We start from the raw sequence: 17,953 nt of genomic DNA, 5'->3' as shown, positions 1-17,953 counted from the left end.
AAGGTGCGCGCGCGCCACCAAGGGCTACTGGTGCTGAACGTGCTTCAAAGTCTTCACGAGATCGACACGGCAAGCCTCGAGATGCACCGAGAAGACCTTGCACACAACGGCGTCGCCGTGCGTGAGCCTCGCCCCGTGCGGACACGGCTCGACTGCGCAGGCGAGACGCTCGAAGCGTACAGTCTTCAAGAGCGCTACACAGCGCGAACAGTCGCGGGCTGGGTGGTCGAGTTCTTGTCGACGGGCGCCTTTCGCCGAGATACGCGCGGGCGTACGAGACGCCCCACGGCTGGAGCGTCGGTAGTGACATAAGAGCTTCAGTACAATTTGTACGTGCGTCGATTCACTGGTCATCTCATTTTTTATAAATCTGTATATGTGCAAATGGCAAATGCACCGTATTCTCTATCTTCCCAACCATTTCCATTTCCCAATCACCACGCCACCCGACCTGTTGCAAGGTTGGCATGCCGCCACGTCATGTATTTAAATAGTGTTGTCTGTGCAAATCACAAAATAAAATGAGTCGATATCCATACCAAATTACATATCTATTTACAATAATATAGTTTACCATTTAGTGTATCATCAAAGATATAAATGGTATGTTTAGAAATCAATAGTGTGTGAAAATCCTATTTTAATAGTGTAAGGCACGGAAAGACAGCCAAGCCCAAAGGTCATCTCCGTTTCACCAAAGATCCGTGATGCAAGGCTACCTCTGGAAGCGAGGCCATGCGCTGCCGACCATGTACATCGCCTTCATCTACCCAAGCATCCGCATCCTCCTGCATGCGTAGGAGTCGGCGCTACTGCGTTCTTGACGGCTCGATGCTGGCCGTGTACCACGCCGAGCGCGAGCACGAGCTAGGCCTGACGCCGAGCTCCGTCTACGAAATCCGCGAGGTCTTGCCGTGGGACGGCCACACGCGCTTAAAGAAATACGAGCACGGCTTTGCCGTCTCGACGCTCGGCGGCAAGACGTACCAATGCAGCGCCGACACGATGGCCGCCCAAGAGCAATGGTGGGCTCTCGCTCCATCTCTTCCTACGATTTGACTCCACCTATGTAGGATTGCTGCGATACAAGAGTCGCTCGCGGAGCCGTATCGCATCGTGGCCGACGAGATCGTCGAAGCGCAAAAGCAGCTCCAAGACGACATTGAGCTCGAGCACGAGACGGCCGATACTGCCGCCATTGCAGTACGCCTCGGCTCTCTTTTCAAGACTCGACATCTCGCATGTAGGTGCGCAAGGCCGAAGTGTCGTCCAAGGCGATTCGCGCGCACGAAGAGCAGATCCAGAGTCTCAGGATCCAGATCAGCGAGATTGAGGCGCAGATCGTGGCGGCCCAAGCCGAAGCCAGCACCTCGACATTGGCTGCGGACAACGCCAAGAAGGCAGCAACCGCCGCCAAGCAAGTCGCGCATCACGTCATGATGCAAGTCAACACGGCCGAGACCGCGTCATCGACTGCCGTTCAAGACGCTGCTGCCGAAGCATCCAAGTGCTCGGCCATGGCCGAGGTAGCAGCAACGGCCGCCGCCACCGCGCAAATCGCCGCCAAGGACCTTGCCAAAGCCAAAGCGGCGCTGATCGAGGCCCTGCACAAGGCCACGGATGCCCTCCAAGCGTTCAAGGCTGAAGCCGAAGCCAACATCTCGGTTGCGTCCGGGGCGCTGCAGACTGCGCACTCGGCCAAAGCGCGGACGCGGCTCCGTGTCGCGTCGTGGTCGTCGTCGCCGTCGCACGTCGACGCACTCGCCCAAGGGTATGTCATCTATCAACGTATCAAGTTGAACACTCAACGATCGCGGTAGGTATCTCTTTTGCAAGCACGCGCTGCGCCCGACCATGCACAGCAAGTACTTTGTGTTGTACGGCAAAACCCTCTGCTGGTACAAGAACGCCGACGACTTCATCCAGCACGCCAACGCGCCGCTCGGCGTCGTTCACGTTGCGGGCGGCGTCAACGAGTGGAGTGGCCGCGTCGGCTTGACGACTGCGTCGCACCCGTTTTCGATTCCAACGGTCGAAGGCAAGACGCTGCACTGCTCGGCGCCCGTCTCGCACGACGTCGCCATGTGGAATGCAGCGTTTCTCATTGGCATGACGATGAACCCCATGTCGCCAGAGCGCGCGCGGGCCGCCAAAAGTCGGCGCGACTCGTTCGACCTGACGTCGCCGCCCCGCGTGGGCAAGCAGCGGGCTAGGTACATCTATCCTGGTCACGACGACCCTAACCCCATATGGCACCCCTTAGCTTTTTCGCCGCCGATTCGTCGTCGCCGTTGGATACGAGTCCGCAACTGGTGCAGGTCGAGGCGGAGACGCCAACGGTCGAAGGCTACCTCGTCAAGCAAGGGCATTTCGTACCGACGATGAAGCAAAAGTACGTTGTGCTCGTTGGCAACCACGTCTTTTTCTATGCGTCCCACGACGCCTACGTCGCCAAGACAACGGTCGACGTCGGGTGCTCGGAAGTCGCTAGCGTCGGCGAATGGGACGGCCATACCTTGCTCTTGACGTACCCGCACCCGTTCCGCATCGAGACCGTCGCGCACGCGCAGGTGCTTTGCAGCGCGCCGACCGCAGCCGAGAAAGCCAAGTGGATGCGCGGTCTCCGCGCCGCGATGGCCAAGCACGCGGTCGCCGCCACGACGACGTCGACGCCGATCGGTGACGTGGTGCTAGACCCAGAAGTACAAGCGCTCACAACGCTACTGCGCAACTACTATACCGAGCACAACCCGACCAAGCAAGACGACATCACGACGCTGCTCAAGCTCTTTGATGGCCGTGAAAGCCAGCTCTTGTCGCATCTGGACGCAACGTACGGCACGACGCTCGTCCGCGACCACGCCGACTTGCTCTCGACGCTCGAAGCGCGCCATGAACGTCTCGCGGCGCGGGCCGCCGAGTTTGCGATCGTCCCGGACGCTGGCATGCCCCATCTCGAAGGCGTCGCCGACCTTTCGGTACCGAGCGCGTTTGGCAGCAGTTCGTCAAGCGAGGTGTACCTTGTCTTGCTCGGGCACCAACTGATGCATTTCACATCGCGCACCGCCGCACTCACCGCACCAGAGACGCCGACGAGTGTCGTGAACGTGTGCGAAGCCATGGCCGGTGTCTATGCGGCCGATATGACCGTGCTCGACACAGCTGGTACCAAGCACCTGTATCGGCTGCATCTCGAGGCGAGTCGCGACCATTGGCTGCACGTGCTGGCGCTCGGCGTCGACCATGCGCGGACCCACGGTCTCATGGCCGTCACCCTCTCCGACCACAAGTACAAAAATCGTCATATTCTCCAGTATCATGCAATACGACTAGGACGGTGCTGCATGAGATCGTGCCGGGTGCGTCGGACGCAAGCACGACACCAGAGGCCACGGCGTTCAAGTCGGCGATCGTAGCGTTCTACAATGAGCACAACCCCGACGGTCTTGCCGGCGTCGACGCCCTCTTGGTCTACTTTCGAGGCCAAGAACACCTCTTGCTCGAGTCCCTCGATGCTATGTATGGGGCGTCACTGGCCTCCGACCCGGCGCTACAGGCGCTCTGCGCCGAGCTCGCGGGAGCGGCGTCGGCCATTGACCGCCGCGGGTCGTTTTGGCGCAAGTCGCTCTTGCCCGATGGCTCTCTGCCTCCGCTGCGCCGAAAGGCCGGGTACGTCAAGGTCAAGGCGCCACCATCCATTCCCAAGCTCAAGCGCGCGTTCGCAGTTCTGAGCGAAGACGGTCACCTCGCCTTGTTTGTCGACGCGATGCAAGACGTGACGCTGCTGGCGTCCACCGCCGTGCACAGTGTCCGTGTCGGCGACGGTCAATTTAGCTTGTACGTCGACACGACCTTCCTCCAGTGCGACTCCGAGATCGAAGCCCACGAATGGCTCTCAGCGTGCCACGTTGCGATCGCGGCACAGCACGTGCATACGCTCAGCGCGTCGCCGCTTGCCCAGTTCTTATTCGACTATTACAAAGTACACAACCCGGCCAAGGTCCGCGAAGTGCCGTTGCTGCTCGACTCGTTTGGCGGCCGCGAACGCGAGCTCCTTGTCAAGCTCGACGCGGTGTACCACACCCAAGTGACCTCGGACGCCTACGCGATCTCGCTCTTGCCAGCGGCATCGTCGTCATCGTCCGACGCGTCGCCGAGTCAAACCGAGCTCGTGCGAGGGTACTTGCTCATGAAAGGGTACCACCTGCCGTCGCTCACGCGCTTCTTTGGCGTCCTTTCCGGCAATACGCTCGCTGTCTACGACACCGAAGACGACCACGTCGAGAAGAAGACGACGTACGAGCCCAAGCGCGTGGCTGCGGTCGTTGCGTGGAGTGGCAGCACCCATACCGAGTGTACGTTCGGCCTCGAGATCATCACGGACGACCACAAGACGTTCTTCTGTGCATTTGCCAAAGAGGACGACCAACTGCACTGGGCGAGTGCCTTCCGGCATGGCATTGCGATCGCACGGATCGAGCACCGGGCGTCCACCGGGGTCCTTGCGTCCGAGGGGACGCAGACACTGCGGCGCCTACTGCTGCAGCGGTTTGGCCACATCCACCCGTCGCTCGCTGACGATCTCGACGCGCTTCTCGAGTACGCCCATGGCTTTGACATGGAGCTTTTGACGCAAATGGACCGTAAATACGGCACCGAAATGGCAAGTGACGAAGAAATTGTGTCGCTTTTGGGGCCGCTTGCCAGTAATGCGACGCTGCTCACGCCGGTCAAGGGGATGGAAGGCCCTGTAAGCGTCGTGACGGCCGAAGGCCAAGTCAAAGCGCACGTCTACGCTGTCCTCGACGGCACGCAATTGCAGTGCTACGTGTCCCGTGAAGGCTATAAGACGTGCGTGACGACGCCGACGCTCTCGATCGCGATTGCAACGATCGGGTCGTTTGAGACTACAGGCTTTGTCATGGACACGCAAGACGAAGGCATGGTCGTATACATGTTGACAGCGTCGACCGACGACCAACGTCAGTGGCTGGACGCGGTCCAGAACGCTCTGGACAAGGCGGCGCTGGACTCGCTCTTCCACACGATCCCCACGTACCTCTTGAACACACAACACATATGTTGGAGGACTACGTAGGGACACGGCAGGCGTCTTTTCGAGCTTTGTGTTTGTCCATGATCCCACTTCCGCTAGCAGCAGCAGTGGCAAGGAAGGCTTCAAGCTGCTCACGCTCAAGACAAAGCCCAAGCGACCTGCGAAACGCTACGTGGTCCTCGATGGCCTCGAGCTCAAGGTTTACCTCGCGCCCTCCGACGTCGAGCCCAATCGGCGACTGGCGGTCTCAAGCTTATGCTCCTGGGACGAGGCCCCGAACGGCTTTGTCGTACACTGCCTCGACCACGCGCAGAAAGCCAGTGACGTCTACTGCTCGGTCGAGTCGCCGGAACTGCAAGCCAAGTGGCTCGACCACTACGCGATCGTTCAGAAGCAGCAGCTTGGCGACGCGCTCCTCGACGACCAAGCGTATGAGGCAAGAGAACTTGACGCGTGTCGCCTTGTCTCAGGCTCTACCTAGGTGGCCCACGCGACAGCGTCAACCTTTGATACGTCGCCCGTGAAAGGCTACATGATGTACGAGCCCAAGGCGAGCCGAGCCGAGCGGCGTGAAGGGTATAGCCACCCACCATCTCTCTCGAGCTCCGACGCATGTTTGCATAGCTATTTTTTCTTGCACGAGACGCATTTATGGGCGTTCACCTCAGAGCTCAGCGCGCGGTCGGGGGACGCGCCGATCTTGGACTTGGAGATGGTCATGCTTCTCGAACACGAAGCCGGTGTCGACGCCAACGACTTTTACATCGAGGCGCGGGTGAACGGCGCCCTCAAGCCCCTGCGCTTCATCACGGCGGACCGCGACGATCGCAATGTATGGGTGCAGGCGCTCTCGTCCGTGCTGCAAAGTGCCCGCGGCCTTGCGCTCCTCGAGACAACCCAGGTACGTCGTACATCGGGCGCTGCAGATATGAAAAAGGAGCATCGTAGCAACTACTGCACGAGAGCCCGACGCCGTCGCAAGCCATCGCCGAGGCCAACCGTGCCAACTTTGTCGTGCCGGGGTCGTCGATGGAAGGGATGCTGACCCAAGTGCAAACCGCGTACTGGCTCTTCTCCCACGATGAGCCACGGTACTTTGTGCTCAAGCAAGCGTCGCTTTGGAGCTTTGCGTCGGCGGCCGAAGCGCGACTTCTTCACGCCACCAGCAGCAACAACAACAACGACAACGAAATGGAGGCAAGCGCCGAACTGCACGTCACGTCCGTCAGCGACTGGGCGCTGCCGCAAGGCTCGGCGCAGCACGGTTTCCACGTCCATTACCATCTCGGTGAGAGCAGCGAGACGTTGGTTGCGCAGCTCATGGCGCCGTCGCTCGACGAGAAGGAGCGATGGGTGCGTGCGATCAAGGAGGCGCAAGAAGACTCGCTGCGCGAAGCCTACTACAACGACCTCTTGGCCCACGAGACGGAGCTCCACACGGCGGCCGCGCCAATCGTGCTGGCGTACGAAGGCTTTGTCAAGACGCGCAAGACACGGTTGACGTCGCCGTGGCGCGAGCACTATTGCGTGCTCAAGGGTCCGTGGCTCTCGCTTTATGCGTCCCACGACACGTACCTCACAGCACCCGACTCGCCGCTCGAGAAGCACGAAGTCGTCCTCGTCTCTGACTGGCATGGCTCACTCTCACTCGCCGTGCGCCACGTGTTTCGAGTCGAGACGCTCGACGACGGCTTCCTTGAGGTAGTGCCGTAAGTTGAGTTTGGGCAAGGCGGTCAACGCGGGGTAGGTCTCGGTGGGCACGGACGGTGAAAAGGTCAAGTGGATGAAGACACTCGAGGCGGCCGTCGCGGCCGTGCCAGCGCACGATGTGGTCTCTCGCAACGCAGCTCTCACTAGCTACCCTGGCGCGTCCATGGAAGGCTACCTCATCAAGAAGGGACATGGTCTCCGCGTCGCCAAGAAGCGGTCGGGACCATATTATGTTGTGTACACAAATTGTCTCATCATCGACGAATCTCTAGGTACTGCGTCTTGCTCAGCACCGAGTGGCTCTACTTCAACTCGCAAGAAGACGCGCTCGCCGAAGCGCAGCCGCTCGGTGTGCTCAAAGTGCTCGGTGCCAAGCCGATGGCTGCCGACGCCACGACGTACATCGACTTTACCTCGGTACGTGGATAGATGCGATGGATCAACTTAGTGAGTGTAGACGGTGCCCGAACATACCTTTGTCTTGGACGTCCAAGGCCAGAAGAGCGTCCTGTGCGAAGCCCACAACAGTAGGTTCTTTAGGCAGGGATCCGCTTCCTATAGGGTGCTGTAGGTGCCGAGCAGCACCTTTGGCTTGCGCACATTTCAGCCGAGCTCGAGAAGGAAGCCAGCCTTGGCCGGGGTCTCCAAGCCTCGAAAGAGTCGGCGCAGAAGAAGGCCGAGGCCATGAAAGCGGCAGTGGCGACGCTCGGCGCCGCCCAAGCCCACGCGTCGGCCGAGATGGCGCTCACGGACGATTTGCTCAAGAAGCTCCAAGACGATGATGACGAGGATGACGTGTCGTCGGACAATGACGACAGTGACGGCGCGACGCTCTACATTGAATACGTCGATACGAACGGCGGGTTTGCGCCCGAAGACTCGCCGATGCGCCGGACGTCCAAGAACAAACTCGTGCAGCACTTTGGCGACGACGCGCTGAGCAAGAGCATGGCGTCCCGTCCGTTCTGGCAGCTCTTTTGCAGCTGCTTTTACCGCCCGCCAAGCACAACACTGCACCAAGACGACCCGCTCCTCACTGAAGACGAGAAGCGACTCTACAAGGTCCAATTCTACGCCAACGGCGCGATTGATCCGTCCTTGTAACCACCGTTATCTGCCAAAAACTACGTACGCGTCCCTCGTTTCGTGAAATATACATGTATACATCGACTCGCAACTCTTGTATTGTTGAATTTGTGCTACTAGGTCTAGTAGCGAGGTCTAGGGTCAATAGCGTGGTTTAGGGTCCAATAGCGAGGTCTAGGGTTGATAGCGCAGCGCCGCCTGGAGGTAGTCGAGCGACGCCCGGGTGGCCCACGACTTGAGTTCGAGACCGTCAAGTTCAAAAAAGCCGCAGTGACTGCCGTACGCCGTCAGCGCCAACATCGCATTCGGGTTGGAATCAAAGACGCCCTGGAAGGGAATCATCCCTAGTCCACAACATATTTGTATAAGAACTCGGAGAAAGCAGCAGCGATGTACGGTAGGTGCACACGGGGTCGTCCCGCGCGTTGATGCAGAGCGTCGGGACTGCAATGTTTTCCACTTGGCGCATCGGATTGTTCTTGGCCCAGTACGCTTCGAGGTCGTCGTAGCCGTGCATGCTCATGTAGACGTGGCGGTCAAACTCGGGAATCGAACGCGCTTGCAACGCTGCGTCGACGTCAATCGTCGACGACAAGACGTCTCTGTGGCGCTTGAGCAAGCCCTACCCCGCAGTTTAGGACTATACACTAGTGACTCGAACCTTGAGCGTAAAGGTCATGAGGAAGTGGTAAAGCGGGTAAATGCCTCCGTGGCAAAAGAGGCCCAGCGCGTCATAGCCTGTGTCTCGATGAGCGACCGCCAACAGCAACAACATCCAAAGCGAACCTGGCGAGACGAGGGCGGCGGCAGCGAGCTGCGACTTGGCGCCTGTCTCGCCCAAATAGGACGTAACGAGACCGGACCCGGCGGAGAAGCCGACGCCTACACACGTAATACTGAACGATGCGACGTCATGTCATGCGTGTACCCGTGATCTTGGCATGCGGGTACGACGCCTGGATATGTGCGATCGCGGCCGAGAGGTCCTGCGTGCAGCCAAACGCCTGCAGCTTGGGGCTCGTCAGCGGCGTGTCGCCGTGGCCGCGCTTGTTGAAGGCGACGGGGCGGAAACCCGCGCGGAGCGCCTCGGCGCAGAACGATCTCATGTCGTAGCTGCAGCCCGTGAGCCCGTGGACGACAAGCACGATGGGTGCAGTCGCCGGCAGCGTCGCGGCGCCGGTGCACCAGTCGAGGCCGATTTGGCCGCCGTCGGCCAATGGCAACAGCTCGCGCGTGTACGCGATCGGCGTTTGGGGCACGAGCAGAGTCATTGCGATCTGGATGTGCGCGTTGATGGCCCACCACGGCGGATGGTACGGCGCCGAGACCGACGGCGCGTTCTACGAGATGCGTCAGAGATGGTCGCGTACGCGTGGACGCAGTACGGCAGCGATGAACTGCTGGAGAGGCGAGTCGTGGCGGTAGTGCAGCTCGACCTTGCTGCGGTTGCACGTGAAGACGTGCATGACGAGGTACGTTCCGAGCAAGGCAGCGGCGACGACCGCGACCACGTAGCTGTCGACGAGCAAGAGGGTCTGCAACATGGCGAAATGCTGATTGGCGTCGTACCGCACGGTGATTGGTCAGCAGCTGGTGGTGGATTCGAATTTTGCGATCTTGCGCAAAGTCGCTCGCATGATGACGACAGGCGTCATCGTGTGGACGGCAACGCCTGGACAACCTCAGTCTGTGCGCTATCTCGAGACGCGCGTTGGTTGAGAGTAGGAACCAGTGGTCTTCACGTCTGAGAACGTGAGCGCAAATCTGATTGTTTCTAGTTAGTGGCACTTGTCGACTGATCGACTAACTCTATCGGCAACGCTGTCAGCGGCGTAGAATGAGCGGGCGGTGACTCGACGACAAAGGCCTTCAGTAGTTGTGGTAGTAGCTTCTGGTCTGCGTATCCACGTCGGAAGATGCACGGTTGGCAGTGGGGAATGCTTGGCATATTAATCCCTTGGCTGGCGGCGTCTGACGTCGTCAAGTATCAATTTCGCCGTCTCCAAAGGTCTAGTTGTCGATGTCGCTTGCATCGCCTTCGCTCGAACCTTCCGCGCCGTCCTGCACACCGACGCCGCCGAGGTCGGGTCGAAATGCCCAAATACCTACGGCGCCGCTCGTGGTCACAACGTACCATGAGCAAGGAGCTTCAAGTAGACGTATTCTAGTATACAGCCTATGGCCCATAATCATAGTCTTCGGTCAAAGACAGAGCACCATCTTGCCAGTCACTCGGGCGCGGAATTTGAACAGCAGTCGACAGACTTAGCAGGTGCAGGGGTAGGGCAGTGCAAGCCTCTCTAATTCCTGCGGCAATTACGTGCTGAAGCGTACGCCCAACCTTGTCGTGCGCTGTGACAGCTCCTGCTCGGTCTTATCAGCGACTTCGTGGCGTCTACGACAGCAAGCGTAGATCCTGAGCGGTGCTTCCTAGCGGGCCTCACAGTAACACTATTTCAGTTCTCACACGATTTCCAGATATCACAAGTGGGAGTTTTTCCGGATCCGGGTTCCAATTATCGAGTGTCGCAATATTCGCTGGGTCGATAGATAGGCAGCAATGACGATGCGGCGGCTGGCATGGCTCCTCGGCGCACTGGCGCTGGCCCGCGGCCGACCGCTGCGCGAGACTGCGAACTCGACCAAGACCGCTGTCTCGGGCACGCCGGGCACGGGCGACTGCGCCTGGAAGCGCGCATGGACGGCCAAGCTCGACGCGTTCGAGACGTCCGACGCAGCGACGGCTCATGTCTCGGCCACGCCGGACGCGCTCACGCTCTCGGCGACCACGATGGATGGCGCCGTTGCCTCGGGCTGGGCCACCTATCCCGTGCCCCGCGATAACATTCCGATGAGCGGCAAGCTCGTCGTGCAGGCGACGCTGGCCAAGGTGCGCTTCTCAATCAAGACATCACGATGGCATCGTGGCCTCTAGGGCCTCGGTCTGCGGCCAACGGTCAAGCTTGTCAAGTCCAAGGACGGCATTCACCGTGAGGTCGTCGTACTCAGCGGCGTTGGCGAGCAACCGGATGGGCTCCAGATCCGCTGGCCGCACGCAACGTCGTCCAACACCTTGCACATGAAGGCCTTTCCATGCATTGACGTACGCGCTTGGTAGAAGACATGCAATGGCTCATCCTCAGTTCTGCTAGGACTTGACACTGGACTCGCATGCGTTCCAGGTCACGTGGGACGACGGCTGGTTCCGCTGGTTCGTCGACGACGTCTTCTACCTCGAGCAGCATCGAACGTCGTTCTTCGCCATGACGGCGGGTTACACGTATACGGTGCAGGTCGAGCTCGCCTACGACACGAATGCGACCTCGCACAGCAATGTGACGATCGATGCGTCGATGGTCGTGTCCGACATTGGCCTCTACAAGCAGACGTCGCCGGCGCGCACTCCGTCGACAACCAACCCAAGCGACTGCAGCAACTACATTACGCGGGCCATTCTACGTACAGTCTCTATCTTCGTTCGCTTGGCTCATGCGCACGTAGCGACGGTGCCCCAAGGCTCGCTGCGGGGCGCGCTCACCTTTTCCGAGGTGCTCGAGTACGTCGAGGCCGTTCCGACGCGGCTGCGGTCGTTCCCGTACCTCCTCCAGCAAGTCGACATTGGCACATCGCTCGAAGCACGGCCGTTGCGGGCGCTTTGCCTCGGCCAGTGCCACCCAAAAGGCAAGGCGCCGCCCCAGACACTCTACACGGGCTTGCACCACGCGCGCGAGGTAAGAGACATCTAGTCATCTCCAACTCATACTGTCGCTAGCCCATGTCCATGATGGTACGATTGCCCGGGCGACGTAGGTATGTCCTCATTGCACGGGTAGAACCTTGTGTACTTTGTCGAGTACCTCCTTCTCGGCTTTCACCAGCGGGATCCGAACGTACTGCACCTGTTACTCACGCGCCAGCTCTGGTTTCTCTTTGTCGTTAATCCCGACGGCTACGTCTACAACGAAAAGCACCTCGAAACGCTGCATAGCGAGAGCGCGGGCTACTCGGGGCAGCGCAAGAACCGGCGACCGGCCGCGTGTCGGACCAACGTTGACGCTGGCGTCGACTTGAATCGCAACTACGACGTGTGCTTCGACCAAGATACGGTGGGCAGTAGCACCGATGCGTGTGCCGAGGTATGTGTATCGTAGTCCATTGCGTGGCGACTGATAGATTGATACATAGGACTACCGCGGAGAAATGGCGTTTTCCGAGCCCGAGACGCAAGCGATTCGAGACTTTGTCGCCAACCACTCGGTGGCGACGGCCCTCAACTACCACGCATTTGGCAAGTACGTCAACATTCCGTTTGCGTGTCAGCCCAAAGGCGCGCCGGCCGCCGCCGACATGGCCATTTTCACGTCCATTGCGTCCGAGATGACCAAGTACAACCACTTTCAATTTGGTCAGTCGTGGCAGACGGTACTTGTACATCGTTTTCATGGACGCTAATGTCTATAACCTACTAGAGCGATCTCTACTCGGTCAACGGCGAAACGAGCGACTGGATGTGGAACGCGCACGGAATCTTCGCCATGTCGCCCGAGACCGGCCCGGCGTTTGACTTTGGCGACGTCGATGGCTTTTGGCCAACGAAAGCGTCGATTGTGCACGAGATCTGCGAAGAGCTACTGTATACCAACTTTCACGCGGCGCGAATCGCCGGTCCTATCTACACGCTCCGCCTTCTCGTACGTCGCCAAGCTTATTGGCGGCTCATTCGCTTGGGGCTAGGGCTGGGAAAATGACGACGACTACGTCACCTTGTCGCTCGAGGTACGCCGCGTCACCGGCGACCTCATCTCAGCATTGCCGTTAGCTTCAGAACGTCGGGCTTGCGACAACCGCGTCGACCGAGCTTCTTGGCTCGGTCCATCTCAACGGCTCGACGGCCAGTGCACCGACCGCCCTGGCGCTCCCGGGGCTCGCCAAACCCGAGAACCACGTCCAGACCATGACCATCGACATTCCAAAGGCGGCAAAAACCGAGCCCACTGCCGTGTACGTGCTGCTTCGCGACGCCGACGCCTGCCACCTCTACCGCGTCTGTATGTACCATGGATACAGTTGCAGGCTGTCGCTAACGTGCTGTGTACGATAGCGCTCGGTAAAAAGTCGGATGAATTTGCGCTCTGGGAACCGCTCTCGCTGCCGCGCTGCGGGACGTGCGCGACGTTTGGGTCACCCAATGCCTCGGCCGCCGTCACATGCGACGGCCTCGAAGACGTGATTGAGATCCTCGAGCTGCCGACGCTGAGCGGCGTCACCAACAAGGCGCTGTACAGCGGCAATGTGACGTTGGCCAAGGACCTGGCGTCGGCCGTAACGTGGGCGCCGCACGCCGAGCCGCTCATGGAGAACAAGTCGCTCTTGCTCGTCTCGCTCATCGTGCTGCTTGGTATGGTCACGGGTCTCATGGGCCTGCGCCACTTTAAGGCGATCGAGCACGGCAAGCGCAAGGCGTCCGAAGCATACGAGATGGTCGCGTCGCACGAGCCCGAGCCACTCGACGAGTTTGACGACGACTTGCCCGACGAGTTTGACGAGGCCGAGCCCATGACGCTGCACATCGACACGATGCATCAAGCATTCGAGGAGCACGAGCTGAGCCCTCGGTCCATGCCACGGGTGCGGTCACCAACGCAGGGCGACCGCGAGTTGTAGTAGATACACTAGCAGAGTCGTTGCAATTTCTATCGATTTCATTGTCGTCTTCTAATCGGTCTTGGCGAGCGGCTTCTTCTTCGTGCTAGTGGCGGTATTATTGTCGAGGCTGCTGAGGTCGAGCTTGCCGTCGGCTTGGAGCGCACGGGCCTCGAGGATGAACCAGTTGATCGAGACTGTGAGGCCGATCGCGAGGAAGAGGAAGATGTACATGTGGAACGAATCCTCCATGCCCGACCAGATGGTCATCCCGATAACGCCGAGGAGCGCGAGCAGGACGCCATTCAGCGCCAGCACAAACTTGTTGCCGGTCCCGGGCTCGAGCGCCGACTTGAGGGCGGAGGCGAAGACGCTCATTTCGAAAATGACACACCGGATACCGTGCCACCACTATCCGGACGATCTACCTATCCGTATATGCTGACGTGTATCCGGAGGCGTGGCGGGAACAAGCCTGAGCAGCGCGATATGGCGGTCGCCGGCTGATGCTACACGAGCTAGAACGCTTGAAGGACCTTTGCATTAAGAAGACGATGGGCGTATAGAGGCCATAGCGCTCTCAGAGGCGGCGATCCCTTCGAACGACGCATCAACACGTCGATCGCTAGCCAGGCAGCCAACTCGACGCAGGTGTTGTTGCTGTTGAACGCCATATCTTGGCACCAAATGCGGCGAGAGGACAATGGTGGGCGGTGCAGTCGACCGTCGCGCCTTGTCGGTGCCTGATGTCACGTCAAGATCGTCGCAGAGACGTTGAGAGAATCGGGTATCGGTGTTCGGCAAGGTGTTTACCCAGGCGTGCAAAGCTCATCGCTTCACCCTTATTCTACATCGTCGTCAATAGCCTCAAGTACTACCCTGAACAAGACGGACTACCCAGTCGAGTTCAACACCCTGCGTTGGAATTCCCTTGCTGTCGTTCAGAACACTCTCTAGACACAGTGCAGAAGTCTGCGGTAAAACGTGAGGTTTGATCCGGTCTCTCCATTTCCTGCCCCATCCTTTGGTTGACTACCTGCAAACGTCGTTTGGGCTCGAGTGACGAAGCGCCTCTCGTTACAGGCGGAAACGGTTGAGCATGAAGAACGTCTTGCTGCTGGGTATGGACGGTGCGGGGAAGACGGTGCTGCTGCGCCGCCTACGCCACATGTGCGTGGACGAGAAGCCAAAGTACTCGGGCCTGACGCGGCTGTTATTGCGGCGCGACGACAAGGCGGCGGCGACGCCCCATTCGACCTTCCACATCACAACGCCGACGACAGGTCCGTCATCGTACACGCCAATTTCGGGGTATAGCAGGTCGACTAGGCATTGAGGAAGAGACGTTGTCGCACAGTGGCGCCCCATTTACGATCAAGGAGGTCGGTGCACCGATGCTCTCCATGTGGCAAGCGTACTACGCCCAGTGCGATCAGTACCTCGTACGGCTACGATGCAAACGTCCCGCAACCTGTCATTGCACTTTGTAGTTTGTCATTGACGTCTCGAACGCGCCGCAGCTCGCGAGCGCCACCATGGAGCTCTTCAACATCCTCCACAACGAGACGATGGCGTTAAAGCCTGGCTGCATCGTCCTCAACAAGATCGACTCCCCGCTCTCGCTGCCCACGTCGCTCCTGAGGTCTCTCCTTAGCTTGGACCAGCTCTCGAGCTTGGCCAACATTGAGATTGTGCGCCTGAGTGCGCTCACGGGCGAGAATGTGGGCACGGTGCTTCATTGGATATCAGGACGGACCCAAGGCAACCTACGGCTGAGCGTCTTTGACGCCAACTACAGCCGCGTCCACCCCGCCGCTGTCTAATGCGTATCGCTGTAGATTGAGCTAAGCCGAGGGCAGTAGAGAGTTGTGTAATAATCACCCGCCGCTGTCGGAGGTCCCAGTAGTATGGACAGGACATATAGGTGGTAGTTGTCCTACCTCATTGTCTATCTTTGGTCCAAAGGACGTCGTCAGCACCATCTTGATGAACGCAAAGCTGAGTAGCAGCACCGCCTTGGTGCAGGAGGTACTATGGGAGGTCGTTGGATCGATACGACGAGCCGCCACCACGTCAAAGACTCGAAGACGCAGGGTTCGACCCATGGCGGTGCACACAAAAGCGCCACGATTTCGTCCAACGGTTAGGGTTGCTATTCATTACTACCAGTATTGTCCTCTACTCGATTTCCTTGTTGGTGTACGCAGGGCCGAGGGACTCGCGGCTCTTGGCGAGCGACGCGTCGGGCGACAACGCCTTCTCGGTCGTCTCCTGCAGCGCCGAGCCAAAGACCTTGCCAAGCAGGTGCGACACTTCGCCAAAGTACGACCGCGACGGCGGCGCGTGCTTGATCAACTCGGCCGTGCTCGGGAACGTCGACGGCTCTTCGGTGTCGGGCGCTGTAAAGTGGCCCATCGGCTGGCCAAAACGAATCTAAAGTTGAGATTGAGATGCGCGAGCGTTTGAAAGTTCGCGTAGACCTTCTCGCCCGGCTGCACAGTAAACTCAAAGTCTTCCGGGGCCTCAAACACCAACACGACGGTCGAGCCCAGCTACAACCCCTGTTCAGTCGTGGGCAGGGCTTCCGTCCACGTACCTTGAACTGCGCCACTTGGTCGCCGCGCGACACGAGATGCTGCGCATCATACACCTTGGACAAGCACGAGCCGCCAAGGCGGTCCTGGCTCCCGAGGTTCGTCACAAGGTCCTACGTACTTGAGTTACGAAGCATTGCAGCTCAAACGTACGGGCTCCAGGTCGATGCCAATCGAGCCAACGTTGGTGGCGCCGACGGCCGTGAGCGAGTAAAACCCGTGCTTCCACTGGCCCAGAAGCGCCTACGCCGGCGTGAGTCCTGGAGACGAAGAGGACGCCACGGACGATGCGCTCGTTGGCCGTAAAGAGGCTTGGGACAAAGTTGACGGCGAGCTTGTTGACGGGGAAGAGGTTGCCGGGGAAATGACGGCGCTCCTCGACGCTCCAGTCAATGGGCGAGTGGATGCGGTGGTAGTCGCCCGGCGCCAAGTAGATCACACAGTGGTACAAGCTATGGCACCCAAATGTATCAACCTATCAAGTCGAACGCGTGCTTTGTACCGCTTGCCCGGCGTCGGGTTGGTGAAGAAATCGGGAATCGACCCGAGGAACTCGTCCATGCGGTACCGCGCGCCCTTGATTTGCTCGAGGACGGGGATGCCGCTGGTGCCGTCGACGACGCCGATCGTGGCCATGCGGCCGTCAACTGGGCTCGACATGACGCGCGGATCGCGGTCAATGACGCGGGCGCCCTCCTACACGCAGGCCGTTGAGAGTGCGCTCATGACGAGGAAGAAGGAGTGGACCTTGAGCGGACGCGAGAAGAACTCGCAGAGGTTGCGGTACTCCTTGAGCGGGTACTTCATTTCGTGGAGCTGGCAGTCGAACGCGTACGTCCACGCCTTGTACACGGGCTCGCGGGCCCACATGGGCCTACACGCAGATTGGTCGTCAGACGCTGGCATCGGTGGATGGAAGAGTCGCACAGCTCAATGTCGTTGACAAAGCCCCAGAGGCGCGAGATGCCACGGTACGGAATCATGCTCAGGCCCATGTACTAGACACGTCTCTCTGTCGTCCCGCTGCAAGATGCCGGGGATACTGTGTACCTGCAACTCGCTGGCCATGGTTTCCTCGAGCGGCGTCTTGGCGCCGGGCAGGCGCGCAAAGACCGTCGCCGGGTTGAAAAGGACCTCGTTTTCGGTCGGGTTGTTGAGCTGGTAGAGCTGCATGCCAGCCACGAGCAGCACACCTACAGAAAGCTCAGCAGTTGAGCGGCGGCGAAGAACGCAAGGGCTGGCGCACCGGCGCCGCCGACGCGGCCGACGAGCTTCCCGAAGGAGGCCTTGGGCGCGGGCGCGGACGACGTGCTCTGGAGGCGGCAGCCTTGCTTGGCGCGGAGAACGGAGCCGCGGGCCATCGACAAGGACGCGACGCGAAACATGCTGCGGACGATGGCTTTCGATTGTCTGGAGCGTTTTTATTGCATCCCAGGCGGCAACTGTTATAACACTGTTAGATTTGTATCGTAATCTTCTTGATGCCCATCGCGGAAGCGCCAAGAACCTCGTCGACAGCGGCCAAAGCCCCTGCTGTACTGTAGCCGAACACCAAACGTCCTGCTGCCCATTGATAGGAGGGGCCCGATGCGTCCTCCTTTCTGGTTTTGTGGGTTGCCTCAAGAGTGGGCCAGCACATAATTGCGGCTTCACGGGCCACGAAGTAGCCTCGGTAGACCCAAAGGCTGCAGCATCGACGCTGCGTTAGCTAGTGTAGACAGACACGTAATGTAAGAGCGTTCAACACGACTGTCCATCGTGGCCGTGTCTTTATACGTCGAGACACACACGGAGCGACCCTGACGATGTTTGCCGAGTGTTATAACCTCTCGTATCCGGACGCTGCAGTGCTTGTATCGAGATT

The 17,953-nt window shown here is 59.4% G+C and overlaps 6 protein-coding genes across 7 annotated transcripts; 3 read left to right on the top strand and 3 right to left on the bottom strand.

Moving 5' to 3' along the window:
- The first annotated feature begins 684 nt into the window (after nucleotides 1–684).
- SDRG_00756 (hypothetical protein) lies at nucleotides 685–7,943 on the top strand. The gene is made up of 15 exons (XM_008606248.1): nucleotides 685–751; nucleotides 801–1,025; nucleotides 1,074–1,203; nucleotides 1,248–1,771; nucleotides 1,821–2,213; nucleotides 2,264–3,289; nucleotides 3,334–5,055; nucleotides 5,099–5,492; nucleotides 5,538–5,632; nucleotides 5,681–5,957; nucleotides 6,005–6,757; nucleotides 6,804–6,982; nucleotides 7,039–7,183; nucleotides 7,224–7,293; nucleotides 7,338–7,943. The coding sequence occupies exons 1-15, from the start codon at nucleotides 708–710 to the stop codon at nucleotides 7,868–7,870; spliced, it is 6,510 nt and encodes a 2,169-aa protein (XP_008604470.1). The 5' UTR covers nucleotides 685–707; the 3' UTR covers nucleotides 7,871–7,943.
- A 35-nt stretch (nucleotides 7,944–7,978) lies between these two features.
- SDRG_00755 (hypothetical protein) lies at nucleotides 7,979–9,396 on the bottom strand (the record flags this gene model as incomplete). The annotated part of the gene is made up of 6 exons (XM_008606247.1): nucleotides 7,979–8,196; nucleotides 8,249–8,474; nucleotides 8,514–8,590; nucleotides 8,639–8,734; nucleotides 8,781–9,192; nucleotides 9,238–9,396. The coding sequence occupies 6 exons, from the start codon at nucleotides 9,394–9,396 to the stop codon at nucleotides 8,027–8,029; spliced, it is 1,140 nt and encodes a 379-aa protein (XP_008604469.1). The 3' UTR covers nucleotides 7,979–8,026.
- Nucleotides 9,397–10,379: 983 nt separating this feature from the next.
- On the top strand, nucleotides 10,380–13,588 carry SDRG_00754 (the record flags this gene model as incomplete). 2 transcript variants are annotated; one of them, XM_008606246.1, is made up of 11 exons in its annotated part: nucleotides 10,413–10,742; nucleotides 10,788–10,955; nucleotides 11,005–11,311; nucleotides 11,354–11,583; nucleotides 11,625–11,639; nucleotides 11,686–11,988; nucleotides 12,038–12,274; nucleotides 12,322–12,543; nucleotides 12,587–12,628; nucleotides 12,672–12,900; nucleotides 12,954–13,516. In XM_008606246.1, exons 1-11 carry the CDS (start codon nucleotides 10,413–10,415, stop codon nucleotides 13,514–13,516), a joined length of 2,646 nt encoding a protein of 881 aa, XP_008604468.1. The 2 variants fall into 2 exon arrangements, with proteins under 2 accessions (XP_008604467.1, XP_008604468.1); XM_008606245.1 differs by having other exon boundaries at nucleotides 10,380–10,742; nucleotides 12,322–12,628; nucleotides 12,954–13,588.
- On the bottom strand, nucleotides 13,505–13,873 carry SDRG_00753 (hypothetical protein; the record flags this gene model as incomplete). Its single annotated transcript, XM_008606244.1, has 1 exon — nucleotides 13,505–13,873. One exon carries the CDS (start codon nucleotides 13,871–13,873, stop codon nucleotides 13,568–13,570), a length of 306 nt encoding a protein of 101 aa, XP_008604466.1. The 3' UTR covers nucleotides 13,505–13,567.
- A 659-nt stretch (nucleotides 13,874–14,532) lies between these two features.
- On the top strand, nucleotides 14,533–15,438 carry SDRG_00752 (hypothetical protein). Its single transcript, XM_008606243.1, has 3 exons — nucleotides 14,533–14,778; nucleotides 14,825–14,937; nucleotides 14,986–15,438. The coding sequence occupies exons 1-3, from the start codon at nucleotides 14,595–14,597 to the stop codon at nucleotides 15,316–15,318; spliced, it is 630 nt and encodes a 209-aa protein (XP_008604465.1). The 5' UTR covers nucleotides 14,533–14,594; the 3' UTR covers nucleotides 15,319–15,438.
- Nucleotides 15,439–15,604: 166 nt separating this feature from the next.
- On the bottom strand, nucleotides 15,605–17,501 carry SDRG_00751 (hypothetical protein). Its single transcript, XM_008606242.1, has 10 exons — nucleotides 17,336–17,501; nucleotides 17,140–17,282; nucleotides 17,017–17,087; nucleotides 16,837–16,963; nucleotides 16,592–16,785; nucleotides 16,376–16,541; nucleotides 16,243–16,332; nucleotides 16,092–16,202; nucleotides 15,976–16,047; nucleotides 15,605–15,928 (listed from the first exon to the last, which is right to left on the bottom strand). Exons 1-10 carry the CDS (start codon nucleotides 17,472–17,474, stop codon nucleotides 15,674–15,676), a joined length of 1,368 nt encoding a protein of 455 aa, XP_008604464.1. The 5' UTR covers nucleotides 17,475–17,501; the 3' UTR covers nucleotides 15,605–15,673.
- Nucleotides 17,502–17,953: the final 452 nt, after the last annotated feature.

Source organism: Saprolegnia diclina, assembly GCF_000281045.1.
Source record: "Saprolegnia diclina VS20 unplaced genomic scaffold supercont1.2, whole genome shotgun sequence".
Classification (NCBI taxonomy): Eukaryota; Oomycota; class Saprolegniomycetes; order Saprolegniales; family Saprolegniaceae; genus Saprolegnia; species Saprolegnia diclina.
Note: the sequence above shows the minus strand (reverse complement) of the source record. Positions and strands in the feature narration are given on the sequence as shown.